The sequence below is a fragment of the Lutjanus erythropterus genome, chromosome 14 (assembly GCF_056507025.1).
Source record: "Lutjanus erythropterus isolate fLutEry1 chromosome 14, fLutEry1.hap2, whole genome shotgun sequence".
Taxonomy (NCBI): Eukaryota; Metazoa; Chordata; class Actinopteri; order Lutjaniformes; family Lutjanidae; genus Lutjanus; species Lutjanus erythropterus.
The window spans coordinates 8790959-8813697 of record NC_139330.1 but is presented as its reverse complement, the minus strand read 5'-3'; the positions used below and the strand labels follow the sequence as shown (position 1 = coordinate 8813697).

At 40.7% G+C, this 22739-nt stretch overlaps 1 protein-coding gene across 1 annotated transcript in view; it reads left to right on the top strand.

The window, feature by feature from the left end:
• Positions 1–22739, top strand: part of macrod2 (mono-ADP ribosylhydrolase 2) — a 551038-nt gene that overhangs the window by 510750 nt on the left and 17549 nt on the right. Inside the window, exons 10-16 of the mRNA XM_084735639.1 lie at positions 1988–2026; positions 3747–3806; positions 12147–12185; positions 12611–12655; positions 12958–12966; positions 14664–14810; positions 16315–16383. Of these exons, the coding sequence (XP_084591765.1) occupies positions 1988–2026; positions 3747–3806; positions 12147–12185; positions 12611–12655; positions 12958–12966; positions 14664–14810; positions 16315–16383 (408 nt within the window). The remainder of the gene's footprint in view (positions 1–1987; positions 2027–3746; positions 3807–12146; positions 12186–12610; positions 12656–12957; positions 12967–14663; positions 14811–16314; positions 16384–22739) is intronic.

Below are 22739 nucleotides of genomic sequence, written 5' to 3'. Positions count from 1 at the left end.
ATTAAAACTCAAGCACTAACATGCTATATATACATAGACTCAAAGAAACCTGAGGCATGCTGAGTGTGTTTGTAGGATGGGAGCCGAGAGCCATGAGCAAGCATCCACAGTTCCTCTGTCCCCGTCTTTCACTCTCAGCAGTTCCTCCTGAAGTAGCATCCAACTCCCCCCTCTCATCTCCCACCGTGCAACTCAACTCATCCACCCAGAAACACCCCTAGTTCACTCAGTCTGTCTCACACAATAGAAGTATAGAGAAAAGAACAGAAAATCAAAGGGATTTTTTTAAGGCATAGTTGTCCACCCAAGCCTGCAGTCCTTGTAATTTGAGGAAATGGGAGGTTTTTGTGTCATTTATGCTGAGCCTACCAGTATAGATTTAATTGAAAAAGAATGTCTTGTGAATGTGCCCCCCCTCCCCACACACACCCATGTACACAGTCATTTGGTGTAATAACTCACTAGATCCAAGGCCGTCTGGTGGGGGAATTGAGGGAGGCTGTGAAGGTTTGTTGGTAAGATTTTGGAGCATGGCAGCTGGCGTGGAAGAAAGAGGTGAAACAACCAGCTTTTGGACATATGAATGGGAGAAGTAGATGGATCGGATTTCAGTCACGTTCTGAGGAAACACTGCAGATCCTACCCTCCAGTTCCAAAAAAGCTGGGCCACTGTTTAAAACCTAAATAAAAACAGAATGCAATAATTTTCAAATCATGTTTGACATGCACTCATTTTGAATTTCATGCCTGCAGGTGAATTGGTAACAGGTTACAATGTCATGATTGGGTATTAAGGTGGCATCTTCAAAACGTTCACAAGCAAGGATTGGGCGAAGTTTACCAGTTCATCATGTTCAACATTTCTCCATTGATCCTGATTCAGAAATCTCTGGACACAAGGCCCTTGACCTTTGATTCCTCAGGTGGCGCTGCATCAAAAACAGACATGACTTTATCCAGTATATTGCTACATTGCCTCAGGAACTTGAAAGACTGTTGTAAACACAGTTCATCGTTGAATCGACAAATACAAGTTCACATGCTACCATGCGAAACGAAAGCTATATATCAACAATATCCAGAAATGCCGCCGACTCCTCTGGGCCTGAGCTGGCCTGAGAGGTCTGACCAGTCCACATTTCTATTCTTTCTTTTTTTTGTAACTTGTGCACATTGTATCCTCTGGGCTAAAGAGGAAAAGGACCATCCAGATTGTTACCAACACAAAATTCAAAAGCCAGCATCTGTGATGGTATGGGGGGGTATGTGCATGCATGGTTAACTTTTACATCTGTGAAGGCACTATTGCTAAAAGGCACATGCAGGTTTTGAAGTAACATATGCTGCCAGATGTCCAGATGTCTTTGTCAGGGATGTCCCTGCTTGCTCCGGCACCACAAGGCCAAGACACATTGTGCAAGTGTTACAGCTGTGTGGCTTCATAGGAAAAGAGAGTCGATACTAAACTGGCCTGTCTGCAGTCCAGACCTGTCTCCCATTGAAAATATGTGGCACATTAAGAGGTGCAAAATATGACAACAGAGACTGCAGACTGTTGAGCCACTGAAGTCGTATATCAAGCAAGAATGGGAGAGAGTTTTGCTTTCAAAAGTGTACCAAACACTTACTGAGTGTTGCTCAAAGACAAGGTGATGCATCACTGTGGTGTATATATCCTCAAAAAATAGTAAAGCTTATCAGTGTGAAAATTAAGAAATCTTATGTTTGTATTGTATTCAGTTCAGTAGCTTGATTTGCAAACCATTGCATTCTGTTTTCACTTATGTTTCACAAAGTGTCCCAACTGTTTTGAAATCTGGGTTGTATTTTCATTTGTTGACTGGTTTAAGCAGGCAGGGTATGCAGCAGTATGACATCAAAATACTGTGCCACATTACAATCAAGGAGACAGCTTATGATGACTTGCTGTATCGTACATTATAAAATAGCATGGTTTGACACGCTGTCTTTTCCCCCCTTCTGCCAGACAATGACATGGAGGTTACAGAGGAGCAGCTGAAGGGAGGTGAGTGACAGAATATTTCATGGTTGCCTTTTCACCTTAACACCTCCATTAAAGCACACAGAGGCTGAGTGAGTGGCGTAGCTTCAACTCATGACAGTGATTTGCTAGTTTTTATGCAGCAGATGAAATTGAATGTTTATTCATTTGGTGACAAGTTGAATCCAAGGCCTGACACATCGCAGTTAAAAATACTTCGTGTCAGGTACATTACATTACAAGAGCTTATTTCCACAGCTAATTCCCAACACCATTCTCTTCATCCGGCTTATGGGCACAATGCCTTCAGACCACCTAAAGCGAGTGACAAAGGAACAGCAGAGCAACATCCCTCCGCAGCGTGCGCCAGGCGATAGCACAAACACAACTGTCAGCGCATAATGCTTTTATCACAGCACCATCTTGGCACGTGGCCTGTAACTCGCAGATACTGCTTATCAGGATAAACTATTGACATTTGTCTGTGCACTGATGTCCTGAATAAGCAATGGCATGAACAGAAAGCCTCGCCGAAGTGTGTATATTGTTTGAATAGCAGGAACAATGGATCCAATAGAGTTTAGCAGCAGTTAACTTTTTTTCTCCTTGGTAGACAAAAAAAAAAAAAAAAATCATTTTTATGAAATGTTTGATGAAATGTACTGCCTCTAGCAGATTTCTCCAAGGAACAGCAGGTCTTAGAAAGCACCTGATGGCAAATTTTCTTTACGAGTACGAGGGGCTTGCCAGCTCTAACTGCCGTGTCCCTCGAAGACGTCATAGTGCACGTGCAACCAACTAAGCAGAGAGCAATGTTAGTTTTACTGTCTGTCGAAGGAAACGTTCAGATTACCGGAGATGTAGAACCCTGGGTGCTATCAAAATGTTTTTCTTCCCAAAGTCACCTCCGTGATTTGCCAATTACACGCATCTGTGTTTTCAATGAGATTCCATTTTGGGTGAACATAAAAGGGCTGTTTTATAAGTGCACTGTAAAATGTGATATTCCAGAGTGAAACAATGTGCACGTAATGGCTAAATCATAAAGACTTGGCTGGGAGGAACTGCATTTGAGAGTTTGTCCTATTGTTAGCGCCTGAGCGACCACGTTGTTTTCTGCCATGTCCTCACCAGCTATTTTACACTGGGTACTGTATAATAACATAGCACCAGACCATATCAAGCCAACTGTAATAACCCCTGATAATTCCTAGCTCCGTTGTATCATCATGCCAGCCCTGCCCTGGTCCAGTTTGGCCTTGTTTGATGGGCCTCTGCACCAGTGCCAAGGACTGGCCTTTTATTCTGCTCCATCAGCCAGAGTTTGAATCAGCGCAGGCTGGAGCCTATTCAAAGGTTCGAATGACTGCCATTCTCACATGGTATGGTGCTTTTGTCCCAGGCTGTGCTCTGGAGTTGGTCTCAAAGCCTCGCATTCTTCCCTGCTCCCCCACAGGAGTCATTTTTTTGTCAGGCAGGTATAAAACAAAATGGTGTAAGAGCCATTGAGTTCTCTGACAGGCTCTTGTAGTGTGGTGGTCAGCTGAGACTGAATGGCCAAGTTAGAATAATCACTGCGAACGATGAGCGCGGCTTGCCAAAAGCCATATTTACTCCCACCGACTCTCATCTAACAGTTCAAATTGACAAGATGTCACGCCCTTCACATCGTGATGGTGTTGTCGGGGTAACGATGTGTCACTCCCACGTCTGTAAATCACCATTTATTTTTGTTCAATTGTAGATAACACACCGCCATCTAAGAAATCCACAACCGAGGAAGAAAGTGAAGACAGCAACAGAGGTATGTCTGTTTGTTTGGATGCATGTATATATACATATATATATAGAATTTTTTAATTCTAATTAGAGGAGAAACCTGTAATATATTTACTGCAATAAATCATAAAATGACCATGATAGTTGAAATATGTGCTTCTCTGACAGCAACACTACAGCCATGGTGTCTTCTTTGAAATTTCTTTTCCAGGCCCCTAACTTTTGTTATTGTTTGGCCGTTTCACGTTAATTAGAGTTCAAATTAATGCCGACTGTTTACCAAAGGAGTTAGTGTCTGTTTATGAGTCAAAAGAAGTCATTAATTATCTCTAAGAAGGGGTAGATGGTTATAACAGTTAAATTGAGCAATATGTTAATGGAGTCTGGCCAACAGTAAGCAGGCAGTCATTCTACTCAAACTTCTCTGAGTGTATTTTTGGAGCAGTGGGCTTTTGTTTTCAGGATAACGAGCTTTCCTTTACATTGACAGACAACTGACAGTTATAAAGAGTTGATCAACTTAAAGTGGAGGACTTGTCGTCACTTGTTCTTGTCAAATTACAATGTTGCCCTCGACTTGTACTCCTGCAGTGTTCCTGCAACCTGCTTGAGCTTCCTCAAGTCTAGGGAGGAGAAGGGAGGGGGAACCTGTTTAATGCACAGTCTATGGTCCCAACTTCCTGTTTGGGCTGCTGTGCTCATTTTTGCATGCACATTTGTTGCATATTGCTCCTTTAATAATAACTGCATGTTTTGGACATGCCAAGTAACATTACCGGTACAGGAAACACTGTACATTGATATGTGTTTATGTAATAATTTGTTTTGTGGCTACGGAGTAGTGGAGTGTGTTCTTGGTCAGTAATCTCTTGCTCTCCGGTGCCAAGTTCCTCTTTGGGGAAATGAATACAAGATGAAGCTTGGTCTTTTTAAAAAGAATGTTTTCTTGGAGGCAAACTTGTTTAAGAAGCCATTATCTGGCTATTCTGCAGTTTCAGCCCCTTTGGATGTGTAATATTGAAACAGTTATAGGCTTCTCCGATACGATGGACCAAAGATAATTAGATTCTTACACTGGAGGGTGTTAGTAGGCAATTAAAATCGTACACCATCCATTTGTCTTCAAGCCTTAAGGTTGCAGGGAATTTTTGAAGATAGCAGACATGGTTGTTTTCTTTGGGGAAACGGTTCCTCTCGCTGATTGTGAGAGGCTCGACTAGATAGCGCAGACACTTCAAGGGCGTCAATACGTTCTGTTGTTAAACAAAGCACAATAAGTCATTTCTCCCGGCCTATTCAACATACCTTTTCTGTAATCCACAGCAGTAATTCAATATGATTCACAAATTCAATCACCGGCATTAGGAGGGCATAAGTATTTTGTAATAATCTTTATAAATCCTAATTTATCAGGCCCGGCAGCTTAATAGTAACTAATCCATTCACAAAAGGCCTTGGCACAGCTTTCTAGCATGGGAACACTCAGTCCTTGAGACAACCTCTCTCACAGGAAGGGAATGAAATGATTTTGTACTGCCTGCACTGTAAAGGTTAGGTCTGGTTCGATGTAGCACATAGGAAGGATTAATCATCGGAAACACTCAGATGTCAAGATAGTACAAAGCAGAGGAAATGTGAGCTGCAAAAACCGACTGTAAGCTATGCGAGACAGACATTATGAGATGCTTGAGATTCTCATACCACCTCTTCACACCTGTGTAAGGTCTTCATTCAATAGAAACACGCTATATTTCACCGTCTTGTCTATAGAGCCAGCAAAGCAGGTCACCTATTCGGTATAGTCAATATGTGGAGCACTTTTTAGAATAAATTACGCTCTGCAGCAGAGTTGGTTGAGTGTGTCTGTCAATATGCTTCAGTGTGATCCATCACATCCATCACACTCCTCGGGGGATTCACTCTCCCCCAGTCCACGGGTCAGGCATGAGGGGCTTTTAGCCACGGCACTGATGAAGAGAAAACATTAAGGCTTTCTCTGCTGTTTTTCTGTGATAAATACACTGGTTAGTGGACTGCAGGTAATTATAGGGCTGCTCTGTCCCACACACAACCTCTTCTTCGTTTACAGTTGTTTTGTCACTGCAGGAGCAAAATGCTTTTTTAGCCTCTGAGGACTGAAGAAAGAAAACAGCAAAAAAAAAAAAAGCACACAGTGGGCACAAACAAACACTCAACTATAAAAAAAAAACATCATCCAAACAATGCAGCTTATCTGTCCTCTTCTGATTATAAGGCATCAAAAAACATTTACATACATACAAACATACTGTATATATTTGTTTATGTTTATTATGTTATTTAATCTTTTTTTGTCATCTTTAATTCACTATTTATTGCTTTTATCACTTTATTTCTTGTGATCTTTTCTCAGCACTTGATGTCTCATAAATTGTTATTGAATGCCCTACTTTCATAATCTTTTTAATGTTAAAGTGCTATATAAACTACGTTCTAATTATATTTACTTAAAGATCAACACAACAGGGGAGCTGTTCAGATTTGATAAGCAGCATTTCAACTCTTCTTCAAAAGAAGCCAACACACGATCCCTCGTCAACTACAAATAACCCTGAAGTGTATTTGCAAAAAAAGGGTCACAGATTAACTGTGTGTGTGTGTGCATGTGCGTGAGATGAGCTATGTTGTGATGTAATCCACATGAAACAGAAGCACAGCATGCAAATGCTGCGAGCCATAGAAAGAAAAAAGAGACAGAGTGGGAGGGAGGGGGTGAGACACGGAGACGAACGCTGGCACAGAGGTTCAGGGCGGAGTGTAGCCTCTTCAGAGCACACCTGACTTGGCAGGCAGCCCCACAGTGTCTATTATTTGATATCAGATTGGTATTAGTGAGATTAGTGGATGTCACAGGGCACAGTAAAATGTGAACATTGAGCCAGAAATCAATGCCTGGCTGGGTCTGTTTGCCTGGCATGCCTGAGCTTTCTGGGAAAGACCCGAGGAGGAGACGGGGAGATGGTGAGAGATGGCACAGAGCATGGACGGACATGCAGATTAATAACACAATGTGCGGACAGACAGTAAGCCTTTCCATGGGATGCCATCTTTTGCAACAGTGGTTCTCAACCTTCTGAAGTCGTGACTAGGGCTGGCTATTGGTACTCAGTAACTTAAAGGAATCGACTGGAAAAAAAACCTAGTACCAAGTAGAAACTTCTCCAGTCAAAAAATACCTGCATGCAACCCTTTTGGTACCCAGACCTAGAACAAAAAGATATATGTTTTTGCTCACAGCCAGACACAGCAAACGTTATTATGATTAACGAAGTATTCCATTGGTATTGGTTTCACTTTAAGGGTACTGGTATTGGTACTGGTGTCACAATTTTTTAAACAATACCCAGCCCTAGTCATGACCCACAAGAAAAATCAGGTTTGTGTTTGTTATCCCCACACCCTATCTGCCCAAGACTGTCCAGGAAATACTGTATAATACATGAAAGCTAACAAATAAAGCCATATCACATGAGAGGGAGTGCTGTTGTACTGAATATCAGCACAAAGCAGCCAGCAGCGTGCTGATATTTAGTACAACAGCACAACCTCAAGTGTGATATTGCTTTTAAGCAATAACAGATGATTTCTTTGTTTATTTACTAACTTTTTGGCTCCACCAACACAAATAGTTCTGCCACTGAACTGGACTGTTGCCAAGCAATTACTCTGACTCACTGGAAGCACACTGGTGATATAAGCCTGCCTTCAGTTGCTCGGTTTCAGTTGAGGTCACGGCATCCACTATCTATGTTTTCAAAGCCCCCAAGAAATAACTACAACCTCCAAGATAGCGACCTACACTCTCAAAATGGCAAATTAGCATCTTGGTTGCTAATGGTCCAAATGTAAACAAGCTAGCAGCTATTACTGTTTCTTTTAAAGGGATTTAGACATTTTAATGCCAGGGCTCGCCTCCCTAATGTCCCACCTAAAAAGTTCCCCCGGTGCCATTTTGCGGGGAACCCCATCACTGCATCCTTAGCATAACTCCGCCCAAGATGATTGTGGGAAATTTTCCTTTTGTGTACATTTATAGTTTTTCATTAACATTGCTTGAGGCCAGCTTTGTCTTACATATTTTTGAGTGCTTGTTCCTTATGTTGAATGTCTTTAAGGGGCTGAATGCCATTCAGAGCTGCCTCCTGGCTCTGATGCTCGCCACAATATATTCTTTTATTTTATTTTCCACAATCATATCGTGACCTGCAAAAATTATTTCATGACCCTCTTGGGGGTCCTGACCCCCATGTTGAGAACCAATGTTTTACACTTTGGCACCCCGTCAAGTTTCTCTCACAAACGCACCTCATTTGCACACACACATTTCACATGCAAACGGTCTTTGAATTATAACCGTTGGTCATCTCAGAACCCTTTTTCCTTTACACATGTCTCATGAATTTTTCAAGTTCCTCCTTTTTTTTTAAATCTTTTTTGTCCTTTGCTCCAGTCGGCTTTAATGGAAGCAATAAGAGACAGGGATGGGAAAGGAGACAGAGCGTAGAGGGATGTGTGAGTGAGTGTGTGTGCAAGTTAACTTCACTTCTCTGTTCACTCCTGAATATGAGATGCTACCTTTACTTCCAAGGAAATATGGTCTGTAGTTGATGTTTACACAACGGACGTGCAACTAGGACACACAGAGAGGGTTGCATATCACCATCTAAATTGTTTATGCCCTTGTGATACTGTACCCCTGAATCTGATGTTGGCATAAATAAATCATTTAAGTGTGTGAGACTAACATCTTATTCAAAAAAAAAACAAACTCTACAGCGCTCATTCAACACAAGTGCAGGTAAGTGCTTAAAATCGCTTTTTAGCCACCATATTCCTGAGTGGAATTCATGGGACTATTGTCACTAAAAGTCTTGAGGTGTGGACTTTGGCTGCAGCCCTTCTGTGTGAAGTATGTCAGACCCTGATTCACAGTGAGGACAGTTTAGCACAGGGAGTGTTGCGTAAGAAAGCTGTGACAATGCTGCCACCTGCTGTTTGGAGCACATGACTGAGCTGGAGGTGCTTGTTGGGGTTTTTTGTGGAGAGACAGTGTTCTAATTGAACTTAACTTAGAGCCATTATAAATCACATCTGCCCTACATAGCATCTTTTGTTGTCTAGTTTGTGTGTGTGTTCATCCACAATCTGTCCCTTAGCATCCTTTATCACAAATTGAATACCGTTCCATTCAATAAGCCGAATGCGAATGATCAAATAACAGGGAGGAAATTACATCCAGCCTTTTGTCGTATCTGATATATTGTTGTTTGGGATCACTTTAGACAGATACAACAGCCATGCATAATTTTTAAATGCAGAAGAAAGGTTTAGGGTGACCTCATGGCCAGTGATGGATTCATCTTAACCTGCTTTTCCCAATGAAGTGTTCGTTTCAGCCCCCTGTCTGAGGCTCTGTCTCAAAATGCCAGTCATGATTAATAGAAAGGATTGCCATCTACTGTGTGTCACCAGCGTTCTGCGTGATGGACAGAGGCACTTGAGACAAACATGCAGCACTGGTAGAACTGGCCTTTTCCCCATTTAATAGAGGCTGGCATTTTTATTGTTCTGAGTGCAGGGCAAAATTGCATAGATATGAAAAAATGGTTTCTCTCTACAGCTTGTTAAAAAAGCAATTATAGAGACTGCACAATAGCCATTGTGGAGCATGTTCTCTTATTGGTGTCATGGCTTTCATTTACTCAATTTGTCCCAAATGTCATTGGTTTATGTGTGTGTCTTTGTGTGTGTGCAAGAATGTGTGAGAGCAAGAAAAGGGGTAAGGAGGGTGGGGGTAACAGATATGATGCAGGGATTAAAGTTTTATTATGTCACTACTAATATCTAGCTTTTAGGAATACAAAAAATGCAATTGCTGTTGCAGAGTAGGTAGGCAGATGTAGTCATGGAAAGTACATATCATACATTTTCAAACTGGGGTCCGGGGACCAACAGGGGTCACTGAGTTTGTTGAAGGGGGTCCCCAGCAACAGGATGAATAGAATATTTTAAGTTTCATCACATTTTTTGAAAGTTGGAACAACAAGAGAAAAGATATGGTTGGCAATTTTGATTGATTAAATTCAATTCAGTTTTATAATATTGTACTGATATATTCACTTCACTAATCTATGCTGGCTGCAGTTTCATTTAGGTTAGGTTTATGACCAAATAACAGCAAAGCTGAAATTGATTCTCTTCAGCCTAAGCTGTACTTTGTGTTCAATGCAAATTAGCTGACATTAGCATGCTAAAGCACACACACTTCAGTGGTAAGCATGGTAAACATTGTAATGTTACCTGATAACATCAGCATGTAACATTGTCACTGTATGCATGTTACCATGCTAATTTTACCCACTAGCATGGCTGTTGACTTAGTCTGGTTTAAGTACCTACCGCTCCACATGGGATCCACACTAAACTCAAAATTTTCCCCTCTTTTGAATTCCTCTTCTGTTTCTAGATGCTGCTGGAAATGAAGACGTGGAGATGGCGAGTCAAAATCCAGGTAGAATTACATGTCAAGGCTCCCACATGGACAGGGGTTGTGATTACGTGGTATTGTCAGTGTGCAGGAAGGAGTGCACATTGATCTGACCCACTATCTCTAGGGGAGATGGGACTTGTACGAGCTGACCGACGTGCAGCTCATTGCTCAGGGTTTCTCTTCAGGCCAGTTGGATTAAAGATCTAACCAGTCTAATCAGTATTGCTAGCAGCAGACAAATAACTAGTATACAACACTCTAAATGCATCTGGGTGACTAGACCCTGAGACTCTGGTTGTTTTGCTGATACACATAACTGCAGTGATGAACATGGTAAACATTGTAATGTTATCTGATAACATCAGCATGTAATCATTGTCACTGTTTGCATGTTACCCAGCTAATGTTAGCATTTAGCTCAAAGCACCATTGTGCATAATTACAGCCTGACAAAGCTATAAGCATAGCTGTAGACTCACTGGTTCTATAAGTACTGACTGCACATGAGATTTCCTTCATTGTAACCAGATATACTAAAACAATTATAAGTTTGTAAGCTTTCTACAACCGAATCTCAAAGCTGGCTTTGTAAAAAGCTTGCAATGCTAATGAATTAAAACTGGGCTAGGCAGTTTATTTTGGGCATCATTGTGCAAAAGTTCCATAATAAATGTTATGCATGATGTAATTCAAGTGGTCTGGCTCAACTTAAATGGTTTCCCCTCTTTTGATTTCCTCTTCTGTTTTTAGATGCTGTGGAAAATGAAGACGTGGATATGCCGAGTCAAAACCCAGGTATATGCAAGTCAGAGCTTTAGCATGGACTGGGGTGTGATTACGTGTTATTGTCAGTGTGCAACAAGGAGTGCACATTGATGGAACTCTTATCTCTAGAGGAGATGGGACTTGTGTGAGCCTGTGACAAGAGACTTTGGCCAATTGCAGGTCGGTAAGGTAGTTTATTGTTGAGTGTCATTCCCAAAACGTTGGTATTTCCCGACCTAGGAATGAGACTCAACAATCGACCATCTGCGAGCCACCAATCAAGAGTGTCATATGATATACCATAACAATGGTAAGTTTGTAAGACTTCTACAACTGAAGAGCAAAGCTGGCTATGTCAAAAGATAGCAAAGCTAACAAATTACAACTGGGATAGGCAGTTTAATTGTGGTATCATTTAAGCATAACTGAATTCAAGTGTTCTGAGAGAAAACCACACTCCTCTTGGTTCTGTTTTCAAGCTGTAGAAAGTCTATCCTGTGACTAGAGACTTTGTCCAGTCACAGGGTGGTAAGGCAGCTGGTGTAAATGCTAAACTAAATACTAAAATAGTGAACTTCACAGGTGTTGTTAGATTGAACTGCACATTTGACAGTACTAACATATTTTACATATGCTTAGATTGTGGCGTCTCATTCCCAAAACATCACTATCTCACAACCTGGTAATGAAACTCGACAATCAACCATCTTCGAGCCACCAATCTTAAGGGATCGGTAATTTGACCACCCGGGACTCAAAAATCTATCTTTCTCCAGAATTGCTATTGCACCCTTAACTGTGATATTTCAGACAAAATACCGAGTTGTTCAGTTGTTATTAGCAAGTGCAGAAATAGGTTTCCTTTACAATAATCTAGAGAGCATATGACAGAAGACCCCATTATCCACCTTCCATGTAAAAACAGGAGCTGGTTGGATAAATCATTCGACTAGAGATGAACAGTTTGTGATCATTAGTATGACTCGAAGCTTTGTTTTTCAAAATGAACGGCTGACATTATTCCCACTCATGCATGTGTTTGCCTGATGATTCCTTTCCCTCCCGTTTCAGGTAAAGGCGAAACAGGTGATGAAGAAGAGGGTGACAATGGTAATGTAGCTCTACGGACCATTAACACGTGTTCTGAGCCCCTCGGCTCTACCAGTGCTTCTTGATGTCATTTGTCATCAAAAATTGAATTTTCTATTCGCTTCAGTTCAGTCTTTCCATCCTGTGTGCCACCACTCTAACAAAAAAAAAAAGTTCTCTTATCACAGACGCTTGGAACAAAGAAATCCCTCAATTATGTATGGCTTTAGAAGTGACATTCTTTTTCCCTTCTTTTTTGTCACTTAATTTATGCATGTCTTTGTGGTTCCATTGCTCTCATACTGCAGTACAAAGACAAAGCTACACAAAGAGATGGAATGAAAAGGCTGTGTGAGGTGATATCGAAAGCCAAGTCAATTCAACTGCAGGCACTAGCACTGAACTCAAATGTTTTCCACTCTTTTGAATTCATCCTCTGTTTCTAGATGCCGCAGGAAATGAAGACGTGGAGATGGCGAGTCAAAACCAAGGTATAGTTGCAAGTCAAGGCTCCGGCATGGACGGGGGGGTCGTGATTACGTGGTGTTGTCAGTGTGCAGGAAGGAGCGCACATTGATCTGACTCCTATCTCTCGAGGAGATGGGACTTGTACGTGCAGCTCATTGCTCAGGTTTTCACTTCAGCTCAGTTTGATTAAAGATCTAACCTGATCAGTCTTGTTAGCGGTAGAGGAATAACAGGTATACAACGCTCTAAATGCATCTGGATGAACAGACCCCGAGACTCTGATGTGTTTTGTCGTGCTGACAGCGAGAGCCTTAAGTGAATTAAGAGTGCGTGTGTGTGTGTGTGTGTGTTAGAAAGGGGCAGCCATTAACTTTGAGCCAGAACCATTTCTCTTTCTCCGAATATCCTCTGCTGCTGCTATATAATTAAGATTCTGCATTTGCATACTGGCAGCGAGCAGCTCCTCGCCTCGCCTCTCCTCTGTTTTTGTTTTATTCAAATCCCATCCCATTGACAAAGATTTGACAGATAGAGCCTCTCTGAACATGAATTTTGTAGATATTCTATGAGAGAATTATAGCAAATTCAGCCCCGGGATGCTATCCAAGACCTGAGATATGTAATTACTTTCTCGTGAGACACAAACAGAGAGGTAGGAGCGAGGAGGAGCAAGGATATACAGTTTAAAACAACACCTGCAGGATAATTCAGCCAAAAATGCAGCAGTTGCATCATTCTTGGCAATGTGTGTGGTTGGGTGTGTGTGTGTGTGTCTGTTTTGCAGGTGAAAAGCAGAGACCACAGATCGATATGCTGTTCAATTATGTGGTCTTGTTTATTTTGTAAAATATAGCCTTTGTGCACAGACCTTTTAGCACATTTATTTACCTTGAGTATTCTGTTACCTCCTCATTTTGCTCTGTATTTACACACTAATTTTGTCTTTTAACTACAACCCCAATTCCAAAACAGTTCAGACGTTGTATAAATGTAAATAAGACAGAATGCAACAGAACTTTTTGACCTATGTTCAGTTGAATACAAGATAGTTCATATTCACAATGATTAACCTGATTGTTTTTATTAATATACACTGATTTCACTCACATTTGATGCCTTTAACATGTTCCAAAAAAGTTTGGGCAGGGCACTTTACCACATCACTTTTTCTTCTAACAACACGGAGTGTTTGGGAACTACAACAGTTTTCCAAATTAATCAAAATTCCCTGAATCTTTTAATGATATTATAGATTATAGATGGCAAAATTCATAAATTCCTGCAGTTTCCTGGTAAGAAACGTTGTTTTTTTGCCGGCAGTTTTTATAAAGTGGTGACCTTCACCCGATCCATGCTTGTGAACGACTGAGCCTTTCAGTGAAGCCACTTTTCAAACACAATCATGTTACAGTCACCTGTTACCAGTTCACCTGTTTACTTGTTGAATGTTCCAAACAGGTGTTTTTTGAGCATTCAGTGACTTTTCCAGCGTTTTGTTGGTCATGTCCCAACTTTTTTGGAACATGGTGCAGACATCAAATTCAGAACAAGTGTACATTTCCAAAAAAAAGCAAAGTTTATCAGTTTGAACATTAAATATCTAGTCTTATATACCGACAGGAGTAGGGCTTTGCCAGCCAACTTTAGAAACTGTGCAAACAAAGCGATCGAGGGACAAGCTTTATACCCTGAGCTGCCTCAAACACAAGTATTGTCAACCAACTGCTTAAATTTACATTTAAACTAGCTTAAACAGCCTAAAGCAAGCACTTCTTCTTCAGAAACATGTCTTTTTTTAGTTTCTGACAGTTGGTTTTTGCTTCTTTCCTGTCAACCTCCTCCTTTCAAACTGGAAAAGAAAAACCTGTTGATGTGAAAACGTTTTGAGAGATTTCTGTCAGCGGTAATGATGTATGGGCTTGTTTTCTGCCATGTGTTACAGGATTTAATGTGAAGGCTTTGACTCTGTGTGCCTAAATTAATCCTCCAAAACTTACTACTTTTTACATTTCAATGTTTGTGTTCCTCCAGATGAGAATTCAGGAAGCGAGGAGCCGAATGAAGAGACTGATAATGAAACAAAAAGCCAGGACAAAGATGAAGATAAAGGCGTTGAGGGCAAGGACAAAGAAGAGGAAGACAAAGCTGTTGACAACAAAACTAAAGACGAAGACAAAGGTATGTGAATAGATAGCATTCATAAACATTCAAAATTTAATCAGCAACTTTTTGTATTGTGATAACAAACAATGAGGCGCACAAGTTGTCAGACACATATTAAATACCAGACTGTAAAAGGCTCAGGTGATTGTCTGATTTCCTCACAGGAATTGTATTTTGTCACCGTGTGCAGCAACATGTCCACAGGGCACCGAGGCAGGCACATGAAAAAAGTCTGTCCAATGCACAAAACACTGATGGCTGACATAATAACAGCATAACAAAATGGAAACGTAGATGTTTACATTTTTGGTTTACCGGCCGTCTAAAATTACATGGTTGGGAGATGGAACACTGGAGATTCACAACGAGGCTGTTCCACGCTCAAGTGTTTTTATTTGTTCCCGTCTGCGTTTTTATCTATGCAAATGTATGCCGTGGCACAAGAATAAGCAGAACCGAGCGAGGAGGAATCGGGGCTCAGTTTGAATTCTGTATTACAGATTGGACTTGGAATATTTTATCACTGGAGGCCACAGCACAGCCACACCAGGGTTAGGAGGGTTACTTTAAAAATGTATTCTGATACAGTTTTACTAATTACCTGTTCAAACATCGAAGTATCACAATATGAAAGGAATGTAATTTGATTACTTTCTGGTACGTTTGGATTAATACTGAATATGGTGAAACTTTTTAACCTGAAATAATGGTCATTGTTATGTGTGAATACACGTTTAGATAAAAACGGTAATTATGCACAGTTAAATGTACTTTACTAAGTTATGTTTTTCACACTTCACACTCAAACTTATTCACATACACCAGCAGTGACTGGGATGGTGTGAAAATGTTTTTAGCAGTAGTGGTAATATTGACTGGTTAGTTAGCTAACTGGATGTCTGCGTAGCGAACGTTAGCAGATGGTCTGTGTATCTTAAGTTAAAAATTTGTTCTGTGTAGCTAACATTAGTGGTCGGTCTTACCTGTCTCTTTAAATTAGATGTTGAGACAAGATACTGGTGAAATTTCCACCTAATTAAAGCTTCTTTTTTTTTTTTTCAAGAGTTAATGAATCGGCAACTGTCAGATTAGCTGTTTTCCCTCAGACCAGATGGTGTTAAGAGACTTGTGAAGTGTTGTGATGTGTGCACTCTGCACATGATAGTAAAGTATATCGTTCTTTACTTTAAAATGTGTTTTAAAATTTGCAATCCTGCTCATCTTTTACTGAACGTCACTGTAATCTGATTGTCTTATTTTTTTTCTAACTGTAATGGAATACAGTTACCTTTTTTTTTGTAACCTTACAGAATCCCGTTACATGTAATCCATTACTCCCCAAGCCTGTCCCACACACTGAGGACACCATACAAACACATTCACACAAAGCTGATCTGATTGAAGACATGACAGTTCATGCTGCAGACATGTGGGTGCCACCACCTGTCTGCAAAAACACTGACATGCTGTGAACGTGTAGTGTAACAAACATCACAGCTTTGCTTCCTCTTGCCCGCAGAGGAAGAGCCGGCTGCTGCCGCCAAGACAGAAGACGGCGGCACAGCCACGTCCACTGTGGAGAAGGAAGGTAAGATCTGATTTGTTTGGATTTGATTTGTTTTGACCCGATTGAAAGTCTGATTCACTGACTTTCTGTCAATGTGATTTTCCCGTCCAGTCTGGTGTATTTGTATACTTGTGTATTGAATTAGTATGGTCAGCGTTGTTTTTGTTGTCTGCTGTTTGTCAAACTAGTTTTCTTCTAGAATCAATCTCAGCCTATCTAAAATCTACTCCATCACCGTGTAACATCACTTTGTACAGAAAGTACCAGGCATTGCAGCGAATCTCAGGTGGCATAAATCATCTCTGGAAGCCATGATGGAGGCACAGTCTCAAAATTTAAGACCTATATGGAATAGGTACTGTTCTTTTACAGACAGATTACCACGGGGAACTGATTATTTTACCAGTTGTGTGAATGATTTATTTATGAATTTTGCATTTGAAGTCAATGTCGAGATCCGATGAACAATCGATCAATTGTTGTCTTGTTGTTAGAGAGTAACTGTATTCAGACCAACAGTCCCACTTGCTCTGCAACTGATGGTGACAACGTGATTTTCCCGCATCTCGGACATGGGTTCAGCTCGCCAAACCCACTTTACTGCATGACTCACCGCTTCACTTTCATACAGGACCCGTTATTACACAAGGTCAAAGGGGCACGTACACATACAGAAACAGAATGACAATATAAAAAAATAAAACATGGAGTTATGAGAGAAAAAGAGGAGAGAGAGAGAAAAAGAAAAGCAGTAAATAAATAAATGAATGAATGAATAACTCTAAAAATAAAAACTTTCTTGTCATTACCCTTCCACAACCATGTCATGTCATATGAAAGTTTATGACTGTTGCCATTAAGTGTCCTTTTTAATACAAAGTTGACATCGTTTGAGATGTCTTTGTTATTACAACTTGACATTAACAAAGACAAAAATGTCTGTTGTTTTAACACTACATCATGCTGTCATATTGGGTTGGTTTCAACACTGGCCATCATGTGACTATTATAAGGGCGTCATGAATGCCCACAACTAAAGTGGTACCATTTGGACTTGTTATAAAGATGATTAAATGTTATAAGGCCAGATTAAATGTTATAAGGCCAGTGATGTACCAAGGGGAGATACCTGATGGACAGCTAATAATTAGCTAATTTACTTGTTGCTAAAGTGGGCTAACAGTCTTATTTATTTTTATTTTATTTTATGGATTTATTTCTCAGTGACAGTGCATTTTAATAAACATCTCTGCAAATCTGCCAGAATTAGCCAGAAGGCCGGTTTTAAAGTTGGGAACCTAAAATCGATATATAAATTAAGAAACAATTATCGTGGTGTAAAGGCATGTTAATTACAGTGAAAGCAGACGGACAGATACAAGCAGAAAACAGTCATAGTCAGGCAGCAATAAAAGGAGTGCAAATACAGTTCAAAAAGGCAGAAACAAACACAACAACAACACAAGCACCAAATGATGTGCATATGTAAATGATGTCATATTAAAACATAAAGCTAAACAGTGTCTTTAAGCATGATAATGTCAAGCTGTCATAACAAAGTCCTTTTTGTCTTTATTAATGTCAAGTTGTCATTACAAAGACATCTCAAACAATGTCAGCTTTGCATTACAATTGACATAATTGACACTTAAATGAGAAATGACACTGAATTAAAACAGTCATAAATTTTCATGACTCCTTCATGTTAATGACAGGTGTCATGTCATGACAGTCTTATACACACCCCTTTGAATAAAGTGTTACCCTACCATTTTATTCCTGTCAAAATCTAGTTTGGAGTTTAGTGCATCTGATTGGCACAACAGCTGGCTTAAAATAACAAGTTGCGAGGATTAGTAGTGGCTGTTTGTGCTCTAAAACAGCTGCTTTGTATAGAATAAAGCGGGCAATTTTCTGTATTTTTCTTATTGTCAACAAATCTTTTGAAAAGTGTTGCGTTCGAATCCAAACAACCACAAAACAGAGCATATTCCTCTGTGCCAAAGACCGCGATTGTTTACTATTCAAAACATATCAATACTCGTAAGCCATTACGCTGCGTGACCTGTTCCTTCATGAACAAGTTTATTCAGAGTCAATTCCAGACACACCATGGTGCTGCTGTAAATACTCATTAGAGCTCCAAACGTATGTTAATCCACATCTGAAAATAGACCTCAACAAATACTATTGTTCAAGTGACATTTACTGAAAACTAAAGTGCCCAGTTGTTTCTTGTGTCAAACTCGAGGCTCGCAGGCCAAATCCGACTTGGCGCTTTATTTTATGCAGCCTGAGAGCTTGCAAAGAATCTAAATTAAGCAATGCAAATCTAAAGTGCAATATGGAGGTACAGAGTCCATAAACTAAATTAATGTCCCAGAATGTGTCCTGATTTTGTCATCCGGGAACAGTGGGCGTCTCCTAGATATCAGTTAAGGCCGGTTCGGCATCTCGATATCATGCAGTGGTTTCCAGCAGTGGCCCTTTAGCCAGGTGGCTGTAGGTAGTGACATTAATAATAGCAGCCTGGCAAAATGCAGTCATTTAATTTTTAGCAGCACCTGTTCGCTAAAAATGAATTTCCATTTTCTCGTTGACCAGATGAGATAATCTATCTTTATTTATCTCCATTTTTCAACCGACTTACTAACTCTGGCTAAAGTTGTCACTGATTAAGAATGTTCTCTGGCGGATCCAAGGGTTGGATTTGTGGACCTCAGCCGCCTCTCTCCCACCACTGCACTAACACAAAGGCCTGAGTCACTCTCCCACCTCCATTTCACTTTCTCTTTGACTGACATTCAATTAATTTAGGGTGAGAGTGAACATTCCAGATAGATCTATCTGAGATAGCCTTCTCCATCCTCTCTGAAAAGCCATTGGAATACGTCCTACAAACACTGCAGGCTTTCCATCACTGGAAAGCTTCACTCCAGCCTGTTGATTGTGTCTTGCCTGAGCCCCGCCAGTGTCTGTCACTGTCTGGGGTTACCACGGGCTGTGTGCCGTGCAGTGGCACTGTCAAGCAGTAAACAGTGGTGTCATTCCTGATTGCGGGCAGATTGCATTTTGCACAGAGGAGCGGGGCCTTGGACGCGGCGCGGACCAAAACTGTCTCGGATATTGAATCTCGCAGTCCAACACAGCCTGGCTTATCCGTGCGTAACCAGCTATTCACAGGACAAGACCAAAATGATTCCCGAGCCAATACCCTTTATTAAAAATAATAACTGTAATCAGGCTACCTGCTCATGGCCATAGAGGTTAAATCTGCCTCATTGAAAGGAGTAATAAAATGGCTTATAATGAAGGGAGGAATGAGTAATGAATCAAACAATTTGAGGACAGCTGAATATGAGGTTGCTACACACACGTGTGCATACACCTACTCATGAGTCAGAGTGTGTGTGTGCGAGACAGTGTCATATATTTGCAATCAAGTTGTAATTTGAGAGCACAAAAACTCAGAAATGGTGATATTATATGTTTTGTATTCATTCTTCTCACATACCCTGTTTGCTAGCTGATGTTTAGACAGAACCAGGAGAGAAGCCCACCCTGATTCCATACAAGATAGAAGATTGTTAAAGGGACACGTCACCCCAATATCAAAAATACAAATTCTTCATGTCACATGTAGTGCTATTTATCCTTCTGGATGTCAAGGTGACAGTGCAACCCCAGACATCACCATTTTTGAAATGAGCCAATTTTGCCAACTTGCGAACAGTTGCCAGAAAGAAAGATAAATCTCACGCTCTTGAACACAAGGGCCGGGAAAAGCCATTTGGAAAGAGGAAATGTGCTGCGTCTTGCAGTCCTCTCTCTTTGATCCTACAGAAAATGCTGTTAGAGTAAAGCCCTCTAATTTGTCGTTAGGTTAATTGTTCCGTCATGTGCATTGATGCTCTCTGTGCAGCATCTATAGTATTGTGGCTAACATCGGACCAACTATACTGCACCTGTGGCTTTGAATGTATTTGATTTCAAAATTTCCAGCTTCTGGTACCATTTAAATGTCATCGTAGCAGGTTATTTGTTTTTTGCATTTTGTTTTTTTCTACTGAAAGGGCACCCTAGAGGGTACTTTATCATGTTTTGTCCACTGGAAGGGCAATTCTTCACATCTGGTCCACTGGACAGACATCTTAGAGGGCATTTTATCACGTTTTATGTATAATAGGAGCAACCAAGAGGGCAGCATTTTTTCAAACACGCAGGGCTAAATATTAGTGACCCCACATTGCAGGATACAATGTCGCTGCAGCCTTCTTCAGCACCATTCTTTGCATCTGCACATTTACATCCACGCGCTCGCAGTTGTCAGCAACGTCTGTTGACGCCCTGCTGTTCTCACATAGCTCTACATTGCACATATAGAAGTGTGTATCACAGCTACGGATCTCAGTCCCAGCTCAGTCACACCAAATAATACAAGGCTAAAGAAAACATCTTCATGTTTAATTCATTTTCACTCATCATTATAACTTGTTAATATAGTAATTTATTCAGGCTACACACATTACCTTACATGTGATAAGGATGTAGGATACTGCGCAGGTCATTTACTGATGTCTTATCACTTCAAAACTGAGCCATCTGTTGTTTACATTTCAGGTCTGTTCATATAAAAATGCAGTTTTGTTTAAGCGTTTAGTCCTGTTGTTCTTAGCTTTACAAATTATTTCAGCTTAATACAATATTAAGCAACCAAGAGCTGTAAGATCCAAACAATATACAGCACATATTAAATTCTGGGGATTTTCTGTAGCTCTCTAGAATATCCGTGTGGAGTAAAAGACATGTAAGGAGGCAGGCAGAGGAGAGATTTTGTGTTTTAAATCAGGCTGCGTGCACCACTATATGAATCATATGTATTAGATATCTGCCTGCACAAGCAATGAGATTCTTAGGCTGATATCCGGGATGTTATAAAACACCCTCCCAAATTGAATCAGAATCCAAGCGTCCTTTATTTATGAATATTCATAACACACTTTAAAATGGAAATGGAGGCTATATTGTTATTGTGTTTGAAAGATCTATCCGGCAAGCCTTGTTCTGGTGACTTGTGAGAGTGGGCACCCGCTTCAGTAAGCTCATGGAACACCCATAAATTAAAATAAGACTGTCTTTGCCTAAAGCTAGGAATAAATAAATCTGAGTTGTGAACAGAAATTGTTTTTCCTTCATGCAGTGTGATTCTCCTACAGGAGTCGATAGCTATTGTCTTAGCTCCAAAGGTAAGATTTAATGGCTGCACAGACTCAATGCCACAGAGTAAACAGTGGCTCATCCTTCTTTGCAATCAAACTTTGAGCAAGTTTCGCCTGTAAAACATTTGCATGTCATGCAACACAAACCTGAATAGGGTTTATTGTGTGCAAGACTGTGCTGTGATAGTGTTTCCTATTACACTGCCAGCCAGTTTAGTAAGTGCTTATCATCGACAGCCTTTTTTTAAAAAGCGCTGTTCCTGTAATTCTGCTTTTGAATATATGCCTGAATGTAAAGCGTGGACAACCTCACAATCAAGGGAGCTTGAATCTTCAATGCGGTCCTTATATTTTCCTGCCTTTGTCAAAGCCGGGCCTCTGCTAGAGGCTGAGCGTGGCATGAAAGCAGCTTGTTGACTATGGAAACTACACAGAATACTTGAGAAGGGTGGTCTCTACCTGAGCATGGCTGGGTGCAGACAAGGCGGGTGAGTAGGGGACAGGCTGTAATGACATACTAAAGCCAGGCAGGAGGAATCCTGCGGGGTAGATACAGAGAAAGAGGATGGGGAGACAGACAGACCCAGCAGGCCACCACAACAATCTGAGTCTCAACACAGCAGAGAGACAAGGCACCATTACATCAGCCCAGAGGCTGTTGGAGCTGACATTCCCACTGCTCATCTCTCCTTTGATTTTTCTTTGTTTCCTTTTCTCTCCTTAGACCTGTTATGTTGTTAAAAAAACATCACAGCAACTCAAGTAAACTTCAGTTCATCCTCATTATCCTTAAGTTTTTACTAGTTTGTGGTGACTTTATTGTCTTGATTTCATGATTCTGTCTCCAAATGTCCCCCCACTTTGGTGGCCAGCATATGTTAAGTATAGATGGCTATGGCTGCTTTATTTAGCGCTGTGACTCTGCCACAACTGAGTAGCAGAAAGCCCAGCTGCATCCACAAGTGCCATATGGTGTCCAAAAAACACATGCACATCATGTACCCACCTCTCTCCCTTGTAAGAGCCACAAACAATAAAAAAAATGCATAAAAATGGAGGCGCAACAAATCCCCTTCTAAAAACTGTCATGAGAATTGATTTTATTCTCTTGTTTGCAAGTGTTATTTGGGGGATGCTATTGATTTCTATGTATTTTAC